At 44.4% G+C, this 19,665-nt stretch overlaps 1 protein-coding gene across 5 annotated transcripts in view; it reads left to right on the forward strand.

The window, feature by feature from the left end:
• The window catches only part of zc3h11a (zinc finger CCCH-type containing 11A), a 38,994-nt gene extending 23,871 nt beyond the window's left edge, over positions 1-15,123 (forward strand). For all 5 annotated transcript variants that reach the window (XM_072480042.1, XM_072480040.1, XM_072480043.1 and 2 more), the window contains 5 exons: positions 473-582; positions 6,653-6,965; positions 8,266-8,438; positions 11,089-11,162; positions 11,977-15,123. In XM_072480042.1, the coding sequence (XP_072336143.1) occupies positions 473-582; positions 6,653-6,965; positions 8,266-8,438; positions 11,089-11,162; positions 11,977-12,232 (926 nt within the window). In that variant the 3' untranslated portion in view covers positions 12,233-15,123. The remainder of the gene's footprint in view (positions 1-472; positions 583-6,652; positions 6,966-8,265; positions 8,439-11,088; positions 11,163-11,976) is intronic.
• The last annotated feature ends 4,542 nt before the right edge of the window (positions 15,124-19,665 follow it).

Raw genomic sequence — 19,665 nt, forward strand, 5'->3', positions numbered from 1 at the left:
GTTTTAATACACCATATCCCTATTTTGCGTGAAATCACCCCTGCAGTGAGGTATCTTTTCCTCACAGTTTGACTAAATTAAAATAAAATATTGGGGTTTCTGTCCAGTATCCTAGCCACTGTTGGGGTCTGGTCCAGAATCATAATAAATGAGGGAACATTGATACACATTTAAATATTGAAAGGGAGATGTTTTTTACACACAGGATTGTGAGATTGTAGAATGCACTGTAGGAGTTACTGGTTAAAACAACGACCGTGTCAACGTTTTAAAAACCGGGCAGCTAGGTGGTTGAAGGAAAGTGGGCTAAAGGGGTATGGGAAACAGGGTGAGTACATGGGATTAGGATAAATCCCAACGTAAAGAATGACCACCAATATGGCACGTTTGGGCCAAAAGGTCTTTTTTTTCTTAACTTTAATTTCTATGCATTAGGTGTTCAAGAGAATTTAGAACTTTATCTTTTCTGCAGAATCTGTCAAGTTGGAAAAGGCAGATATTGAACCAACAGACATGCAACCAATGGATGTTGCGGCCCAAGGAGACACAATGGAAACCAATAAGGCAATGGAAGCAAATAAGGTCAGTGCAATTCATTAGAACACTAGGCATCCTATGGACCTTTAAATGTCATTTCTAAGGGGTGGCACGGTGATGAAGTGGTGAGCACTGCTGCCTCACAGCGCTGAGGGCCCGGGGTCAGTGTCCGTGTGGCGTTTGCAAAATCTGCCCGTGTTTACATGGGTCTGACCCCCACAACACAAAGTTGTGCAGGGTAGGTGGATTGGCCAAGCTAAATTGCCCCTTAATTGGAAAAAAAAAAGAATTGGGTGCTCTAAATTTAAAAAAAAAACATAATTTCTTCGTCTTAGCAACTGAAGTAAATATTTTTTTGAAAAGATTTCCTAATTTGGGTGTAATAGCCAGAAAGGAAAAGGAGATTCTCATCAAAAGAGGTTGTGCACGATGGCGCAGTGGTTAGCACTGCTGCCTCACGCGCCAAGGTCCCAGGTTCGATCCCAGCCCTGGGTCACTGTCCCAGTGGAGTTTGCACATTCTCCCCGTGTTTGCATGGGTTTCGCCCCCATAACCCAAAGATGCGCAGGCTAGGTGGATTGGCCACACTAAATTGCCCCTTAATTGGAAAAAATTAATTGGGTATACTAAATTTATAAAAGTGGGGGGCGGGGGGGAGATTGTACATTCAGTACAGTCCATACTTGTTCTTCTATCCAGGCTGGAATCCAATCATGGAGAAAATTGCAAGTAAATTCTACAGAAATGACAGAAAGTGTACACAGGAGAATCTTTTGAGAGAGAACAGCAGCACAGATTGAGAAGTAATCTTGAATATAATTGACAAATAAATTTCAACAATTGTGAGATGTATTTTGATCAGAAAAATGGAGGTCATGTCTTACTTGAAAATAAGAATCTAAATGCGGTAGAGGAACAAAAGGATCGAGACATGCACATCAGTAAAAATAGCAATGCCGCTTAACTATCGGACATCTACCAGGAGCTGCAGAGGCGGAGGAGGCCATGGTGGAAGAGCTGAAGGGCAAGTGGGAGGAGGAGCTGGATGAGGGCCTGTGGGCTGATGCCCTGGGCAGGCTCTATTCCTCCTCATCTTGCGCCAGGCTGAGCCTGATTCAGTTTAAGGTGGTGCACCGGACGCATATGACAGGGGCGAGAATGAGTAAGTTCTTTGGGGTAGAGGACAGGTGTGTGAGATGTTCAGGGAGCCCAGCGAACCATGCCCATATGTTTTGGACATGCCTGGCACTTATGGAATTTTGGAAAGGCTTTGCAAAGACTATGTCCAGGGTCTTGGACGCTCTGGTAAAACCGAGCTGGGGGATAGCGATATTTGGGGTATCGGATGATCCGGGAATGCAGGAGTCGAAAGAGGCCAGAGTTACATAAGAACATAAGAACCAGGAGCAGGAGTAGGCCATCTGGCCCCTCGAGCCTGCTCCACCATTTAATGAGATCATGGCTGATCTTTTGTGGACTCGGCTCCACTTTCCGGCCCGAACACCATAACCCTTAATCCCTTTATTCTTCAAAAAACTATCTATCTTTATCTTAAAGACATTTAATGAAGGAGCCTCGACTGCTTCACTGGGCAAGGAATTCCATAAATTCACAACCCTTTGGGTGAAGAAGTTCCTCCTAAATTCAGTCCTAAATCTACTTCCCCTTATTTTGAGGCTATGCCCCCTAGTTCTGCTTTCACCCGCCAGTGGAAACCACCTGTCCGCATCTATCCTATCCCCTTCATAATCTTATATGTTTCTATAAGATCCCCCCTCATCCTTCTAAATTCCAACGAGTACAGTCCCAGTCTACTCAACCTCTCCTCGTAATCCAACCCCTTCAGCTCTGGGATTAACCTAGTGAATCTCCTCTGCACACACTCCAGTGCCAGTATGTCCTTTCTCAAGAACGGAGACCAAAACTGAACACAATACTCCAGGTGTGGCCTCACTAACACATTATACAATTGCAGCATAACCTCCCTAGTCTTAAACTCCATCCCTCTAGCAATGAAGGACAAAATTCCATTTGCCTTCTTAATCACCTGTTGCACCTGTAAACCAACTTTTTGCGACTCATGCACTAGCACACCCAGGTCTCTCTGCACAGCAGCATGTTTTAATATTTTATCATTTAAATAATAATCCCTTTTGCTGTTATTCCTACCAAAATGGATAACCTCACATTTGTCAACATTGTATTCCGTCTGCCAGACCCTAGCCCATTCACTTAGCCTATCCAAATCCCTCTGCAGACTTCCAGTATCCTCTGCACTTTTTGCTTTACCACTTATCTTAGTGTCATCTGCTAACTTGGACACATTGCCCTTGGTCCCCAACTCCAAATCATCCATGTAAATTGTGAACAGTTGTGGGCCCAACACTGATCCCTGAGGGACACCACTAGCTACTGATTGCCAACCAGAGAAATACCCATTAATCCCCACTCTTTGCTTTCTATTAATTAACCAATCCTCTATCCATGCTACTACTTTCCCCTTCATGCCATGCATCTTTATCTTTTGCAGTAACCTTTTGTGTGGCACCTTGTCAAAGGCTTTCTGGAAATCCAGATATACCACACCCATTGGCTCCCCGTTATCTACCGCACTGTTAATGTCCTCAAAAAATTCCACTAAATTAGTTAGGCACGACCTGCCCTTTATGAACCCATGCTGCGTCTGCCCAATGGGACAATTTCCATCCAGATGCCTCGCTACTTCTTCCTTGATGATAGATTCCAGCATCTTCCCTACTACTGAAGTTAAGCTCACTGGCCTATAATTACCCGCTTTCTGCCTACCTCCTTTTTTAAACAGTGGTGTCATGTTTGCAAATTTCCAATCCGCCGGGACCACCCCAGAGTCTAGTGAATTTTGGTAAATTATCACGAGTGCATTTGCAATTTCCCTAGCCATCTCTTTTAGCACTCTGGGATGCATTCCATCAGGTCCAGGAGACTTGTCCACCTTTAGCCCCATTAGCTTGCCCATCACTACCTCCTTGGTGATAACAATCCTCTCCAGGTCCTCACCTGTCATAGACTCATTTCCATCAGTCACTGGCATGTTATTTGTGTCTTCCACTGTGAAGACCGACCCAAAAAACCTGTTCAGTTCCTCAGCCATTTCCTCATCTCGCATTATTAAATCTCCCTTCTCATCCTCTAAAGGACCAATATTTACCTTAGCCACTCTTTTTTGTTTTATATATTTGTAGAAACTTTTACTATCTGTTTTTATATTCTGAGCAGGTTTACTCTCATAATCTATCTTACTCTTCTTTATAGCTTTTTTAGTAGCTTTCTGTTGCCCCCTAAAGATTTCCCAGTCCTCTAGTCTCCCACTGATCTTTGCTACTTTGTATGTTTTTTCCTTCAATTTGATACTCTCCCTTATTTCCTTAGATATCCACGGTCAATTTTCCCTCTTTTTACCGTCCTTTTTGTTGCTATAAACCTTTGCTGGGCACTGTGAAAAATCACTTGGAAGGTTCTCCACTGGTCCTCAACTGTTTCACCATAAAGTCTTTGCTCCCTTAGCTAGTTCTTCTCTCATCCCATTGTAATCTCCTTTGTTTAAGCACAAAACACTTGTGCTTGATTTTACCTTCTCACCCTCCATCTGTATTTTAAATTCCACCATATTGTGATCGCTCCTTCCGAGAGGATCCCTAACTATGAGATCCTGAATCAATCCTGTCTCATTACACAGGACCAGATCTGGGACCGCTTGTTCCCTCGTAGGTTCCATTACATACTGTTCGAGGAAACTATCGCGGATACATTCTATAAACTCCTCCTCAAGGCTGCCTTGACCGACCTGGTTAAACCAATCGACATGTAGATTAAAATCCCCCATGATAACTGCTGTACCATTTCTACATGCATCAGTTATTTCTTTGTTTAGTGCCTGCCCCACCATAATGTTACTCTTTGGTGGCCTATAGACTACTCCTATCAGTGACTTTTTCGCCTTACTATTCCTGATTTCCACCCAAATGGATTCAACCTTATCCTCCATAGCACCGATGTCATCCCTTACTGTTGCCCGGATGTCATCCTTAAATAACAGAGCTACACCACCTCCCTTACCATCCACTCTGTCCTTCCGAATAGTTTGATACCCTCGGATATTTAACTCCCAGCCGTGACCATCCTTTAACCATGTTTCAGTAGTGGCCACTAAATCATAGTCATTCACGATGATTTGCGGCATCAACTCATTTACCTTATTCCGAATACTACGAGCATTCAGGTAAAGTACACTTATGTTGGCTTTTTTACCTCTGTTCTGAATCTTAACACCTCGATCAGTAACCTCTCCTAAGTTATATTTCCTCTTAACCTTTCTCCTAATTTTCCTTGTCGTTGAATCCAAATCTTCATGTAACAACCTGCCGCGTCGCTTACCATTAATGTTTTCACTTCCCGTTTTATTCCTTTTTGTATGCCTGGTCCTATTCACTGAGCTCCCCTCAGTCACTGTACCTTGTACTGTCGCCCTTTTTGATTTTTGACTATGACTTCTCTGCCTTACACTTTCCCCCTTACTGCCTTTTGTTTCTGTCCCTGTTTTACTACCTTCCAACTTCCTGCATCGGTTCCCATCCCCCTGCCACATTAGTTTAAACTCTCCCCAACAGCTCTAGCAAACCCCCCCCTGGACATCGGTTCCAGTCCTGCCCAGATGCAGACCGTCCGGTTTGTACTGGTCCCACCTCCCCCAGAACCGGTTCCAATGTCCCAAGAATTTGAATCCCTCCCTCTTGCACCATCTCTAGCCTTTGCCTCCTTGGTAGCCCGGAGAAGGCTCTTGTTAATGTGGCGGCATGCGAAGCCCCCAAGCGTAGAGGCTTGGGTCAGTGACATGGCAGGGTTTCTCAGGTTGGAGAAGATTAAGTTTGCCTTGCGAGGGTCCTTGCAGGGGTTCTCCAGGCAGTGGCAACCGTTCCTTGGCTTTCTCGCGGAGGTCAGCAGCAGCAGCAATCGGGGGGGGGGGGCGGGGGGGTTGATTTCATTTTATTTGTAAGGGGCAAATGCCCCACCTTGTTTTGTTTGTTAAATTGTTAATTTGGTAGAGGGTTAAGTTATTTTTGTTGGCATATTGTTTTGTTCTCTTTACATTATATTTTCTTTTGTAGTGGTTTGTAAAAATTATCGGAACATTTTGAATAAAAACATTTTTTTTTTAAATAAATAAGGCTTTTGTTTTCAAAGCAAACAAAGCACAAGGCATTGCACAGTAGCACAGTGGTTAGCAATATTGCTTCACTACGCCAGGGACCTGGGTTCAATTCCCGGCTTGGGTCACTGTCTGTGCAGAGTCTACACGTTCTCCCCGTGTCTGCGTGGGTTTCCTCCCACAAGTCCCAAAAGATGTGCTTGTTGGGTAATTTGGACATTCTGAATTCTTCCTCTGTGTACCCGAACAGGCGCCGGAGTGTGGCGACTAGGGGATTTTCACAGTAACTTCATTGCAGTGTTAATCTGAGCCTACTTATGACATTAATAAAGATCATTATTATTATTGTTGTTTCTGGAGGAATTAAATTGAAAAGCTGGGGAGTTATGCTCAAGCTTTATCGAACCTTGGTTAGACCAGACTCATGGTTTACTGTGTACAGTTCTGGTCGTCATATTTTTAAAAGGATATAGAGGGAGATGGTGCAGAGAAAATTTACAAGGATGATTCCAAAGAAGTGGATGTATATACATAATCAGGAAAGGATGATGGGTGACCTAATAAAGTTTATTAAATTAATTCTGAAAGGTTTGGGAGAGTGAGTACAGTGAGAATGTTTCCTCTTGTGGGAAAGAGCACAACTACAGGACATCAATATAAGATAGTCACCCAGAAATTCAATAAGGAATTCAGAAGAAACTTCTTCACCCAAAGAGTGGTGTGAATGTGGAATTGTGTTGAAGCGAGTAGTGTAGATGTATTACGGGGAAGTCTAGACAACCATACGAGAGATGTTTACAATAGTAGATTTAGATTAGGAAGGATGGAAAGAAGCTTGAATGCAGCATAAGTGCTGGCATGGACTGGTTGGGCCAAATGGCCTGTTTCTATGCTATACATTCTATGTAATTCTGTCCATTTTTCTTGCAGCCTGCAAATGGAAAGGAACATCCAAGATTTCCGAACGTGCAGGTTAAAAGCTTTGAAGAAATACTGAAGGACAAACACCTTCGACAGCTGCAGGAACCCGAGAAACAGCTGAGTCAAACTCCGCTGGGAGAAGAGGCGATTGTAAACAAAATGAACTGCGAGATCCAGGCTGCCGAGCAGAATAATCAGCCTGCAGCCTCAGCAGAACAGAAACCAAACAACCGTCTCTTGGCTGAACAACTGCCCATTAAGACAGAAGAGAAGCTGGCTGTTACCAAACCTGAAGTGGCAGAACACCCATTTGCTCTGAAAGGTCTGTATCTTTGTATTTTTGTTTACATGTGGTCGCTTGCCTCTGCATGCTCTTAGCCTGCTTCTCCTTGCCTTTTGCAGTTGATAGTGATGCAGTACGCTGATTTCTAGCACATTAGTGAATGTGCTGTTCTTTTTGTTCAAGCCAAAGCACACGGTAACATGTCATCTCTTCCTCTTCTCCTTTCTCACTTCAAAAAGGATCATAGGAGCTCAATACAGATGCGTACGTAATTCAGTGATGCATGAAAAAGTACATATTTTTATCACAATTCTTTCTTTTAGTATTGCTGGAAGATTCAACAGAAGGTTGAGTTGGTGCACTTGCTGCATTTCTCTCTTGAAGTGTTCCTCACCTTGAGTCACCACTGTCTGTGTTGCCGGGACCTAACAGCCCTTTTATCTGGCTGACATTTATGGGAAGTTTGAACTGCGATTCATTCTATTTCAGAAGTTATGTTGAGATAATAAGCTTCTGAGCCTGCCACTAAACATCTTGTCCAGACTCCAGGCACCAGTGATGAGTACACGCCAAATATTCCTGCTCAGTTGCTGGTGGGTAACAGAGTTGATATTGGCAAAAATTCTCCATGATGTCTCTGCAATCTCTAGCTGACAGCAGCAACCGATAGCGAAGCTTCTGAAATGGAGCTCTCGTTGAAATTGTGTCTACTTGCTGACACTCGGTCAAATCCTATCTAACATTCGGGACTTCACAACTTCTGAATTTCTTTTTTTCTTCGTTAAGAAATTTGGCGTTGCTTTTTCTTAAGACTGACATACTTTTCCTGCTTCCTCTTTTGTGCTTTATATTTGCTTGATTCTCTTCTAGCATCTCTTGTTTCTTTTTCTGTTCAGTTTCTACCACCCCAACCATATTGCTCCTTTTTTTGCAGCTTCTTCCTCTGTATCCGCGTACCTGATTCCAGGTAAATTTTAACCTGTTGCTCCACTTTTCCGACCCCACCTGGAATCACCTTTTATTGTGATGGTGTCTTGACGAGTTGATGGATCATGGAGCGTGTATATTGGGGAACCAGGTGGAAACAAATGAGGGAAAGTTCAGTAATGTATCTAGAGACTGGACTGCTGAAGCTAGCTGGGCTTGCTGTGCTGGAAGCTGGATACTGGTTCTTGCTAAAGACTAATGCAATTTTTAATATATGATTGGATTATTGAAAAGAACATAGGGTGTTAAAGACTGTTATATTAGTTTCTAATGAATAATTTTAATTTGGTTAGTTACGGTAATGTATTTTCTGACTTCCATGGCTCTCTAATCTCGCGCTATCTTTTTACAGTGAAACCCAAATTAAATGTAAAACCATCATTCGTGAAGAACTCTTGTCCTGTGAGGCTCAGCCAGAAACGCAAATCCCCTGACAGCCATCCTTCCAGCATTATGGCAGTTAAACCGCTCAACACCGTAACTACTGATCTGACAAAGCAGCCAACAGCAGGGAAGATCATTACAGTAAGAATCTTTTACAGATACCTTTTATGTACATGATGCTTCACATTTCAGTTCATTTTATGGGACAGGCTCTAATTAACTGGACAATTGGAAAACCTCCTTGCATCAAAAATGAACAAAGGAGCAAACATCTCAACAGTTCCTGAAGAGTCAGAGAATTATTTTCCCAATGTGAAGTACATTGTAACTTCTATGGATCACGGGCTGCACTGGTTACTGCATTATGACAATGCCAGAGAGGAAAATCTGGTTTTATTTCTGCCATGTAATATAATGTACTGCGATCCTGGGGTGACTGAGCATTGTCAGTAGGCTGGGAAAATTGGATAGGCTTGTTCGCAGCTAACGTGCACGTTCCTGACTATGGGCTCAGATTTGTAGCCCCCACCCCAACTAATTTCTGTACCCTTTTAAAAGCATGCATTAGGTGATCGGGGCTGCATGGTCACATCATCCACTAGTGTGTGCACCCTGGGAAATTAGAGGAATTTGCTCAATGTTTTGGTGGAACTGGAAGGATTTTGGATGCAATGTAATAGCATCTATCTAACTGCTCTTCCTGACGCTATGGGCAAAGCGAGTCCAATGTAGTAGCATATATCTAACTATTCTACCACATGGTGTGGGCAAAATGAATCCTTGTGCTGTAACCCACGGTTGGCAGGCACTTATTGGTGTATTGCCTGAGTGCGTCAATCCCATTTATTCCCCTTGTACCACATTCTGAACTCCAGGATAATCAACCTCTCATAAACTGTGGTGATCCTTGTTAAAGAATTTTTCCAGTTGTTTCTTATAAGAACCTTTCCATCAACTTTATTTGGCATAATAAATGTTGGTTCTGCCTCTGAAGGGGGTGTTATTGGATTGGATTGGATTGGATTTGTTTATTGTCACGTGTACCGAGGTACAGTGAAAAGTATTTTTCTGCGAGCAGCTCAACAGATCATTAAGTACATGAGAAGAAAAGGGAATAAAAGAAAATACATAATAGGGCAACACAACATATACAATGTAAATACAAAAGCACTGGCATCGGATGAAGCATACAGGGTGTAGTGTTAATGAAATCAGTCCATAAGAGAGTCATTTGGGAGTCTGGTGACAGTGGGGAAGAAGCTGTTTTTGAGTCTGTTCGTGCGTGTTCTCAGACTTCTGTATCTCCTGCCCGATGGAAGAAGTTGGAAGAGTGAGTAAGCCGGGTGGGAGGGATCTTTGATTATACTGCCCGCTTTCCCCAGGCAGCGGGAGGTGTAGATGGAGTCAATGGATGGGAGGCAGGTTCGTGTGATGGACTGGGCGGTATTCACGACTCTGAAGTTTCTTGCGGTCCTGGGCCGAGCAGTTGCCATACCAGGCTGTGATGCAGCCTGATAGGATGCTTTCTATGGTGCATCTGTAAAAGTTGGTAAGAGTCAATGTGGACATGCCGAATTTCCTTAGTTTCCTGAGGAAGTATAGGCGCTGTTGTGCTTTCTTGGTGGTAGCGCGACCTGGGTGGACCAGGACAGATTTTTGGAGATGTGCACCCCTAGGAATTTGAAACTGCTAACCATCTCCACCTCGGCCCCGTTGATTCTGACAGGGGTGTGTACAGTACTTTGCTTCCTGAAGTCAATTACCAGCTCTTTAGTTTTGCTGGCATTGAGGGAGAGATTGTTGTCGCTACACCACTCCACTAGGTTCCCTATCTCCCTCCTGTATTCGGACTCATCGTTATTCGAGATCCGGCCCACTATGGTCGTGTCGTCAGCAAACTTGTAGATGGAGTTGGAACCAAGTTTTGCCACGCAGTCGTGTGTGTACAGGGAGTAGAGTAGGGGGCTAAGTACGCAGCCTTGCGGGGCGCCGGTGTTGAGGACTATTGTGGAGGAGGTGTTGTTGTTCATTCTTACTGATTGTGGTCTGTTGGTCAGAAAATCGAGGATCCAGTTGCAGAGTGGGGAGCCAAGTCCTAGGTTTTGGAGCTTTGATATGAGCTTGGCTGGTATTATGGTGTTGAAGGCGGAGCTGTAGTCAACAAATAGGAGTCTAATGTAGGAGTCCTTGTTTTCGGGATGAGTGTAGGGCCAGGGAAATGGTGTCTGATGTGGACCGGTTGCAGCGGTATGCGAATTGCAGTGGATCAAGGCGTTCTGGGAGTATGGAGGTGATGCGCTTCATGATCAACCTCTCGAAGCACTTCATTACGACTGAAGTCAGGGCCACTGGTCGGTAGTCATTGAGGCACGTTGCCTGGTTCTTCTTTGGTACCGGTATGATGGTGGTCTTCTTGAAGTAGGTGGGGACCTCGGAGTGGAGTAGGGACAGGTTAAAGATGTCCGTGAATACCTCTGCCAGCTGGTCCGCTCAGGCTCTGAGTGCACGACCAGGGATCCCGTCTGGGCCCGTCGCCTTCCGAGGGTTCACTTTCAGGAAGGCCAATCTGACTTCAGAAGCTGTGATGGTGGGTATGGGTGAATTATGGGCTGCTGGGGCACTCGCCAGCGGATTGTTGGTTACCTGCTCGAACCGAGCATAGAATGCATTGAGTTCATCGGGGAGGGGTGCGCTGCTGCCAGAGATACTGTTCGGCTTTGCTTTGTAGCCCGTCATGTTGTTTAGTCCTATATGTACACCATTGTAACCTTTTGCATATTCTGTCTTCCAGTCTACAACATCACCAGTTCAGGGAGAAGAGGTAAACTCCCCGACTTTGCAGGTGCCAGAAAGATCTACGGAAAGGTGAGGTCTCAGCCTCATTATCTTGCATAGAAAGTTTCAAAGCAACAATCCTTCAAAGGTTTCATAATCCTGTATTAAAAAAAAAAGATATCTGGGCTGCACCCTGGCACAGTCCCGAATGCATGTCAATACAATTGGGCAACTTGCAGGCAAGATTGGAATGGAAAGAATGTAGGAGGGAAAAGCTCACATTTATTTATGAAACAGAGTGGAGCAAGTAGACAAAATTGTCAGATGGAGTACAATAGGGGGATGCAAATCCACCAGTAAAGGCAGATCTGAATATTTACTTTCAAGAGACTAGAAACTGGGGAGGTTGAAAGCGGGTCGGATCACCACGCCAGTGTGCAGATGCAAAAAGTAATTAAAAGAGTTCACAGGGGAGCTGGAATTAAAAGGAATTGATGCTTCAGTTGCACAATGCCTTGGTCAAACACTGATTTGAAGTACTACGCTCAGTCCTAGACACTAAGTATGATTATATTTATTGGCCTTAAAAGGGATGCAGTGGAGACTCACCAGAATGATACCTTAGTTGATTTGCTTCTTAATGGTTACTATTAAGAGTCAGGCTGGAAGAATGGCTATTTGGGCAAGATTCTGGATGCCGTATATCATTTAGCAGCTTCTTGGTGGGATAGGTGGACAGAATTAACCCCTCTCTGAGGGGGCTGTGTGACAACAAATGACTATTGCAGTTCCAAGGTTGTTGTCAATAGTTCTAGTTTTAAAACTTTGAGGAGCTTTTTAAATGATAGTTGCAAAAATAGATATGTAATTCCATGAACAGTTGACTTTATTCCTTTCTTTCCAGGAACGCTAATCTTGCTGGACAAAGCAAACCGACTGGTACATTGGAAACAGAGATCCAAAACATTACCCCTCCCCAAATGCCTTCTAAAACTTGGAAACTGAGTTCTCCTGTATCCAAGACTATCCCAGCCGAGGATGATTTTGAAGAGCTGATGAAAGAATTCTCAGATGATAAACTTGAAGCAGAAATTGACCTGGACCCTGGAAAGGATGAGGATGACTTGTTGCTGGAACTGTCTGAAATGATTGACAGCTGAAAGACTTGCTGAACATTTTTTGGGACCTGCTGATTCAAATGGAATTTTCTGAGTAATAAACGGAGACTAATTTGGACCTACATTTTGTATTCGACTGGAGCTGTCTGTATTTTTAAAGCTGTAAACGGAGCCACGTTTGCATATCGTGTACAGACAGAAGCCGGATCTGTTTTAAACACATGCTGGTATTACGACCAACTGATTTAACTGATTAATTACAACCTTATGACTGCTGGCCACGTTTTCCCCAAGCCATCCCAAAAACAAGTGAAAAATGTGGTGCGTTATTATCCTGCCTTTGAATTTACAGTTTGAAGAAAACCCAGTAATACAGCCTATTATCAGCTGGAGATGTATTTCTGTCGGGTTTGACGCAAGGACTTTGACCATAACCAACCAACAGTGCAACAGTGATAATTGCATTGGTCCTTATTTTGTAATATTTTCGTTCTTGGCCGTTGCTCCTTGGTAGGGACATCCACCTGTCCGAATCTCACCTGCCAACACTAATAAGGATATTAAGGCTAGTTCTCTGCATGTTTATTTTATATGTAGAGCAATTCCTAGCCTACGGCTAAGCGAAAGTATATGGAGCAGCCTAGGTATTTATATTAAAAAATAACTTTGGATTGTACATAAGGGCTTTGTAATTGCAAGAGTCCTGATGGTGTGTGCTTACAAAAGATGATTACAAATTTAGCATTTAATCAAATTGTCAGATAACACAAATCAGCATTTCAGCGCTCCTAAGCATTTTTGAAAGAGTGGTAAATGTGTCTGAGCCCAGGATACCATTGCAAACTAACTGTATGATGCAATCTATGAATGTTACTGGGACCGCTTCAAATTTATTCTAACAGTTCAAGAAGCTTGCATGTTTTTGGTTACCCAGACGGTTCTGACTTTGTGTCTGGACAGTTCGTACCCTGTTAATTTGCATCACTGTAACATAGATGATGTTTATCTCTTAATATATATATTTGGTCAGCAGTTTATAGTCCACTGTTAAAATGTTTCCATTATTGTCCCAAGTTCATCTTGTACCACACCATGTACTTGTGATCAAATTATGGGAGGCTCCGGCCCGAACATACAGGTATTCAAGTAGAAGAATTGGGTGTTTGCAGACCATTCCATGGGAGTGAATCAGCTGGTTTTACTTTGTATAATCCAGTGCAGCCACACAGCAAGTTTAAGAAATCATGGGTACTCCTAAGTTACCTTAAAGTAAAAGCCAGCTAATTGAACGCAGACAGCTATATGGACACTGGTGTTTATTGGAAATGCAGTTGGAAGCTTGGCTTGTGGAGGGGGAGAAATAACCTGTCTCTAACAAAAGTATTTGATGCCACATTGGTTGTTATGCTGGGTTTTGAAGAGATACTTGACACATTTGTTTATTATCCTTTGCACATAATATGCTGGAAGATCGAGGGTTTGCAACTTGAACTCCTTTGAAGGAGACATGACCAAAGTTTTGTCAGTGACTCAGTAATGCTACCAATGAAGAATCCAACAGTGCCCAAGGAAGTGAAGCTTCGATGTGGTAACTTTAGGGGTAGCTAGACTACCTGTTCTTTCCAACATAATGTTGAAAGATGAATATCCTAAGGACTCCTAAGAATATGCAGTGTTCATGTGTTGAGTGTGCTTGTGCTGTTGTTTATCTGTAGAGCCAACTATCTGCTATAGCAATCCAATTGGATCAGATTGCATGGAGTGCCAAAGTCAGTCTTTGACTTTCTGATCACTGCATGACGGGTTGGTAGAGCTGAAGAAAATCTATTCCTGTGAGATTTTGGACATGAACTTTGAAGAGATTTGCAAGGAGCAAAGTCAATTGATTCATTGGTGAAGGCCTGTTCACATTGAAGCATATCCACAATGTGCAAGAGCTTTGTAGTCAGAGCGGTTTAGATAAAGTGGTTCCATCCACTTCAGGGAGTTGTTTCCAAGCCTGGTATATTTGTAGTGCCTTAAGTTAAACGGTTCACTGTCTGCTCAGCAGAAATAGTTTAATTTTTGATGTCTGCCTCAAATGGATTATTCCTTTCCCATATCTCTCTTTCCCCCCCCTCCCCTGCCCCATTAGCAGCAAGTTACAAGTTTGCAGCCAGAACACTGCAGTTCCAGGTCTTTGCACTCCAGAAATCATTCTGAAACTCTGTTCAAAGGCCCTGCACTGTAGAGTCACTGTTAACATGATCCTGAACTGGGAATAAACAGTATGAAAGCTCTAGTGCTGCAGTCCCCTTAAAATCCAAGGGCTGGTTGATTGTTTTGCATCAAAGCAGACCTTTTAAGATGCTGGTAATACAAGAAACCAGAGAAATAAATGAACTGGTTGTGATCATGAAGATCACTTTGCCGGTTGAACTTTCTTTTGTCGGCTTCCTCTACCTTTAATATGATGGACTCCACACATGTCTCAAAGGCTGACAAGAAAGAACAAAGGTTTTTAAAGATGATTGAAAAACACCGCATATGTATTACTTCACTGAAGCGTGTGTCACTACGCAAATGCAGCATCGCGTTCCAGAGCAGTTGCAGTCCTGTAAAATACTTGGGTTGCTTCTTTAAAGCAGCCTCTCTATTTGTATTCTGCAGAGGCAATTCTATCAATATGTTCTTATGAAACATTGTAAAATATTTGTTTTGTTCAATTATGGTCTGCATTTAGGTTGACTAATAGAATTTGTGTGTTTAGGACTTGAGATGGTCTGTGTTTCTAATATTTCTGCTCTTGTGCCCTTTTGACTTCTATGTTGTACTTTTCTTTCAGTTTATTGTTTCAGATATGCATCCATCCTACTGGGTGATTTTATTTATGAGTGTATGTAAACACTGAATATGTAACATTTTCTTTGTAATAAAAGGACTATATTGTTCAACTTGTGCAGTTTGCTACGACTACACCCTTGGGATCCGTGGGAAGATCTAGGAAAAATCACGGATAAAATAGCGAATGTGGCTCAAAACAGGTCACTGCTTTTTCTAATGATCGCTTACCATAGAATCATAGAATATACAGTTAAGAAGGAGACCATTCGGCCCATCGAGTCTGCACCGGCCCTTGATAAGAGCACCCTACCCAAGCCCACACCCGTAACCCCAACTAACCTTTTTTGAACACTATGGGGATTTAGCATAGCCAATCCACCTAACCTGCACATCTTTGGACTTTGCGTAGTCCCGCTGTACTTGGAAAATCAGAATGTCACACTAAATTACCGTATGTGAGAAGAAACCGACGTTGGGATTTTTACCCCATTCCAAACCTCTTCCCTATTTCTTCATTCAAAGGAGAAGGCTATATGACCAGTTGAACCTGCTCTGCCATTCTGAGGTCCAGACTGAGCTATCCAAATGTCATTTTCCTGAGTGCCCTTGACATCAAGGCAGCGTTTGACGGAGTGTGGCATCGCGGAGCTCCAGCAAAACTGGCAGAAATGTGAATTAAGGGATGGGGGTAGTCTCCACTGGTTGGAGCCATACCGAGCAGAAAGGAAGGTGGTTATTGGAGGTCAATCATCTCCGTCCCAGGCCATTGCAGCAGTTTCTCAGGATCGTGTCCTAGGCCCAACCATCTTCAGCTGTTTCCATACAATCCCTACAGTGCAAGAGGAAGCCATTTGGTCCATCGGGTCTGCACCGACCATCTGAAAGAGCACCTTACCTAGGCCCATTGCTCTGCCCTGTCTCCGTAACCTCACCTAACCTGGACACTAAGGGAAAATGTAGCATAGCCAATCCACCTAACTTTCCCATCTTTGGCCGTGAGAGGAACCAGAGAACCTAGAGGAAACCCATGCAACACTGGGAGAACGTGCAAACCACGCAGTCACCCAAGGTCAGAATTGATGACCGTCCTCCATCATAAGGTCAGAGGTAAGGATGTACAATCATTTGTGAACGAAGTTCAACACCATTTGGTACTCATTAGATACTGAAGTAGTTCATGTCCATATGCAGCAAGTCTGGATAATATTCAGGGTTGGGCTGAAGTGGCAAGTAACAGCTGTGCCACACAAATGGCAGGCAATGACCATCTCCAACGAGAGAAAATCTAACCATCTCATGACGTTCAATGGTATTACCATCACTGAATCCCCCACTCAACATCCTGGAGTTGAATTGACCAGAAATTGAATTGGACTAGCCATATAAATACTATTGTTGCAAGAGAAGGTGAGATGCAGGGAATTCTGAAGAGTAACTCCCCTAAGCCTGTCGTCCACAAGGCAGCACTATGATGGATTACTCTCCATTTGCGCGGTAGCACTGTTGCTTCACAGCACCAGGGCCCCGGGTTTGACTCGCGGCTTGGGTCACTGTCTATGCGGAGTCTGCATGTTCTCCCCATACAAGTTCCAAAATACATGCTTGTTTGGTGAATTGGACATTCTGAATTCTCCCTCCATGTACCCGAACAACCGCCAGAGTGTGGCGACTCGGAAATTCTCACAGTAACTTCATTGCAGTGTTTCTTTTTAAATTTAGAGTACCCAATTATTTTTTTCCAGTTAAGGGGCAATTTATCATGGCCAATCCACCTGACCAGCACATCTTTGGGTTCTGGGGGTGAAACCCATGCAGACACGGTGTTGCTATATTTATTTGGTTATAAATATGGCAGTCAATATGGTCGCCTTCCTTAATCCTAATTATGTTTGTTTTAGAGTCGCCAGGTATCTTGATACCGCCACAAGGTTCAAACCCGAATACTGATCAAAGAGCCAATACACCAGTTAGTTAGTTCAAAGTCAATACCATTTATTTACACACACAGTAATATCTACTCATGCACAAAGTACTACAAACTAAACTATCTCTAATGCTTAGCTTCGGGTGCCCATTCAGTCAGAGGAACAATGGCCGTTGTTCAGATCTGAGGTTGTTGGATTCGAAGTGGTACAGGAGAACAGCTAAGGTCGTCCGTCTGGTAGCGAGCGTTGACCTTGGACTTACTTGCTTCTGGTGCAGCTGGTGGATGGGTCTCTCCGCTTTGAGAGCCAAATCCAAGAGAGCGATTCTCTCGTGGAGGTTCCTTCTTATACCCGGAGGGGCTTCGCGCGCTTTTAGGCGGGCCTTAAACTTGGCCCCAATTAATTGGGCCGCTTCTCGATCACTGGTATTGATCTTGACCAATAAAAGGGGTGGGTGCCCTGATGGCTGGGCGTGTCTTTGGTGGCCATTGGCCTTGCTCTGTTTGTGCTTTCGGTTGGGGAACTGGCGCCGGGATGTCTAGAGCTGTATCGGTTGCTTGAGTGTCTTTCCTTTGTTCCTGGAGATGGGCCATCAATATGTTAATTGACCTATAGTTTCAATTCCATCTGAGAGCTGTCTCTCCAATACGCATACAGGCTCTGTGCCTGCTTGTTTTCCTAACATTGTCCACAGTTCCTTACATTCTTTGCGAGCATCCATTTTGTATTCTGGAAGTGGCCATCCCAGATGGCTACAACGGGGAGAATGTGCAAACTCCACACGGACAGTGACCCAGGGCTGGGATTCAAACCTGGGTCCTCAGCGCCATAGTCCCAGTGCTAACCACTGCGCCACGTGCCGGCCACACTTCATTGCAGTGTTAATGTAAGTCTACTTGTGACAAAGATTATTATTTATTGGATGAATGCAGCTCCAACAACACTCAAGACACCATCCCAAAACTAAATAAGCCTGCACAACATCCACCAGGCACAGTGGCAGCAGTATGTACCATTTGCAAGATGCACTGCAGCAACTCACCAAAGGTAAGGTAAAGTTGCCATCGTCCCAGATGATCATGGGCTGCTTTAGCCTTTACGGAGCAGCACGGTAGCACAGTGGATAGCACTGTTGCTTCACAGCGTCAGGGCCAAGTGAGCGAAACCGACACCCAGCCTTCTGTGACGGTACCTTTTAAACGTGCGACCTCTACCACCTAAAAGAACATGGGCAGCAGGTGCCTGGAAAAGTCCCCTGTCTGCAAGTTCCGCTCCAAATCACATACAGTCCTGACTCATTTAGTACATACACCAACACGCAATGAAAAAATAAAGTTACATGAGGCTACATCGGTACACGACCCGCTCTCAGTCCCATTTCTCAATTCTGCCACAGTCCTTCTGCCTTCGCAAACTCCTCCACCGCTTCCGCCATCCCAAAATAAAAGTCCTTGAATTTGTAGGTCACCCTCAACTTAACTGGATATACTATGCCGCACTGCACCTTCCTGATGTACAGTGCCTTTTTCACCCGGCTAAAGGCAGCCCGCCTCCTCACCAGCTCCACCATAAAGTCCTGGTACATGCGTATACCAGCTCCAGCCCACTGCTCCAGCACCACCCGCTTCTGCTTTGCCCAGCACAGGACCTTCTCCTTCACGCTGTACCTACGGAAACGCACAGTTACTACTCTTGGCGGCTCACTCGCCTTTGGTATAGGCCTCCACGACCGATGAGCCCGATCCAGTTCGTATCGAGAGGGATCGTCCCCCTCCCCCAATAGCTCCGCCAACATCGTGGCAAAATACTCCGTCGGCCTCGGGCCTTCCACCCCTTCGGGCAGACCCACGATCCTCAGATTCTGCCGCGTGGATCTGTTTTCCAGGTCTTCCATTTTGGCTCGCAGACCCTTTTTGGTCTCTGTCACCTTCCACAACTCCTTCCCCATCAAGGTGAGTTGATCACTGTGCTGCGATAATACCTCTTCCATTTCCTTCAATGTCTCACCTTGCTCCCGCACCTCCGCCGCTGCACTTGATACCGCCGGCCTCACCGGGGCAATCGCCTCCTCCACCAGCACTTTCAATACCGCCCCATCTCCTTCTTCATCGCTTCCATGTGCTTTGTGAACTGTTTTTCAACTTCCATAACCATCACTTTGGTCATTTCCTTTTTAAAATAAATTTAGAGTAACAAATTCATTTTTTTTCCAATTAAGGGCAATTTAGCATGGCCAATCCACCTAGCCTGCACATCTTTGGGTTGTGGGGGCGAAACCCATGCAAACACAGGGATAATGTGCAAACTCCACACAGACAGTGACTCAGAGCCGGGATCGAACCTGGGACCTCGGCACCGTGAGGCAGCAGTGCTAACCCACTGCGCCACCGTGCTGCCCTACTTTGGTCATTTCTTCTGCTGTGAGCAATGCGGCCTCCCCTGGTGCTCCAGCCTCCGCTTTGCTTACAGTTTCTGCGCTGACTTTCCTACTCACCGGCGGACTTTCATTAGAGGGGCTGGTTTAGCACAGGGCTAAATCGCTGGCTTGTAAAGCAGACCCAGGCAGGCCAGCAGCGCGGGTTCAATTCCTGTACCAGCCTCCCCGAACAGGCGCCGGAATGTGGCGACTAGGAGCTTTTCACAGTAACTTCATTTGAAGCCTACTTGTGACAATAAGTGATTTTCATTTTTTCATTAACCCCCTTTTTCACGGCCATTTTTCTCCCA

This window comes from Scyliorhinus torazame, chromosome 17, assembly GCF_047496885.1.
Source record: "Scyliorhinus torazame isolate Kashiwa2021f chromosome 17, sScyTor2.1, whole genome shotgun sequence".
NCBI classification, from domain to species: Eukaryota; Metazoa; Chordata; class Chondrichthyes; order Carcharhiniformes; family Scyliorhinidae; genus Scyliorhinus; species Scyliorhinus torazame.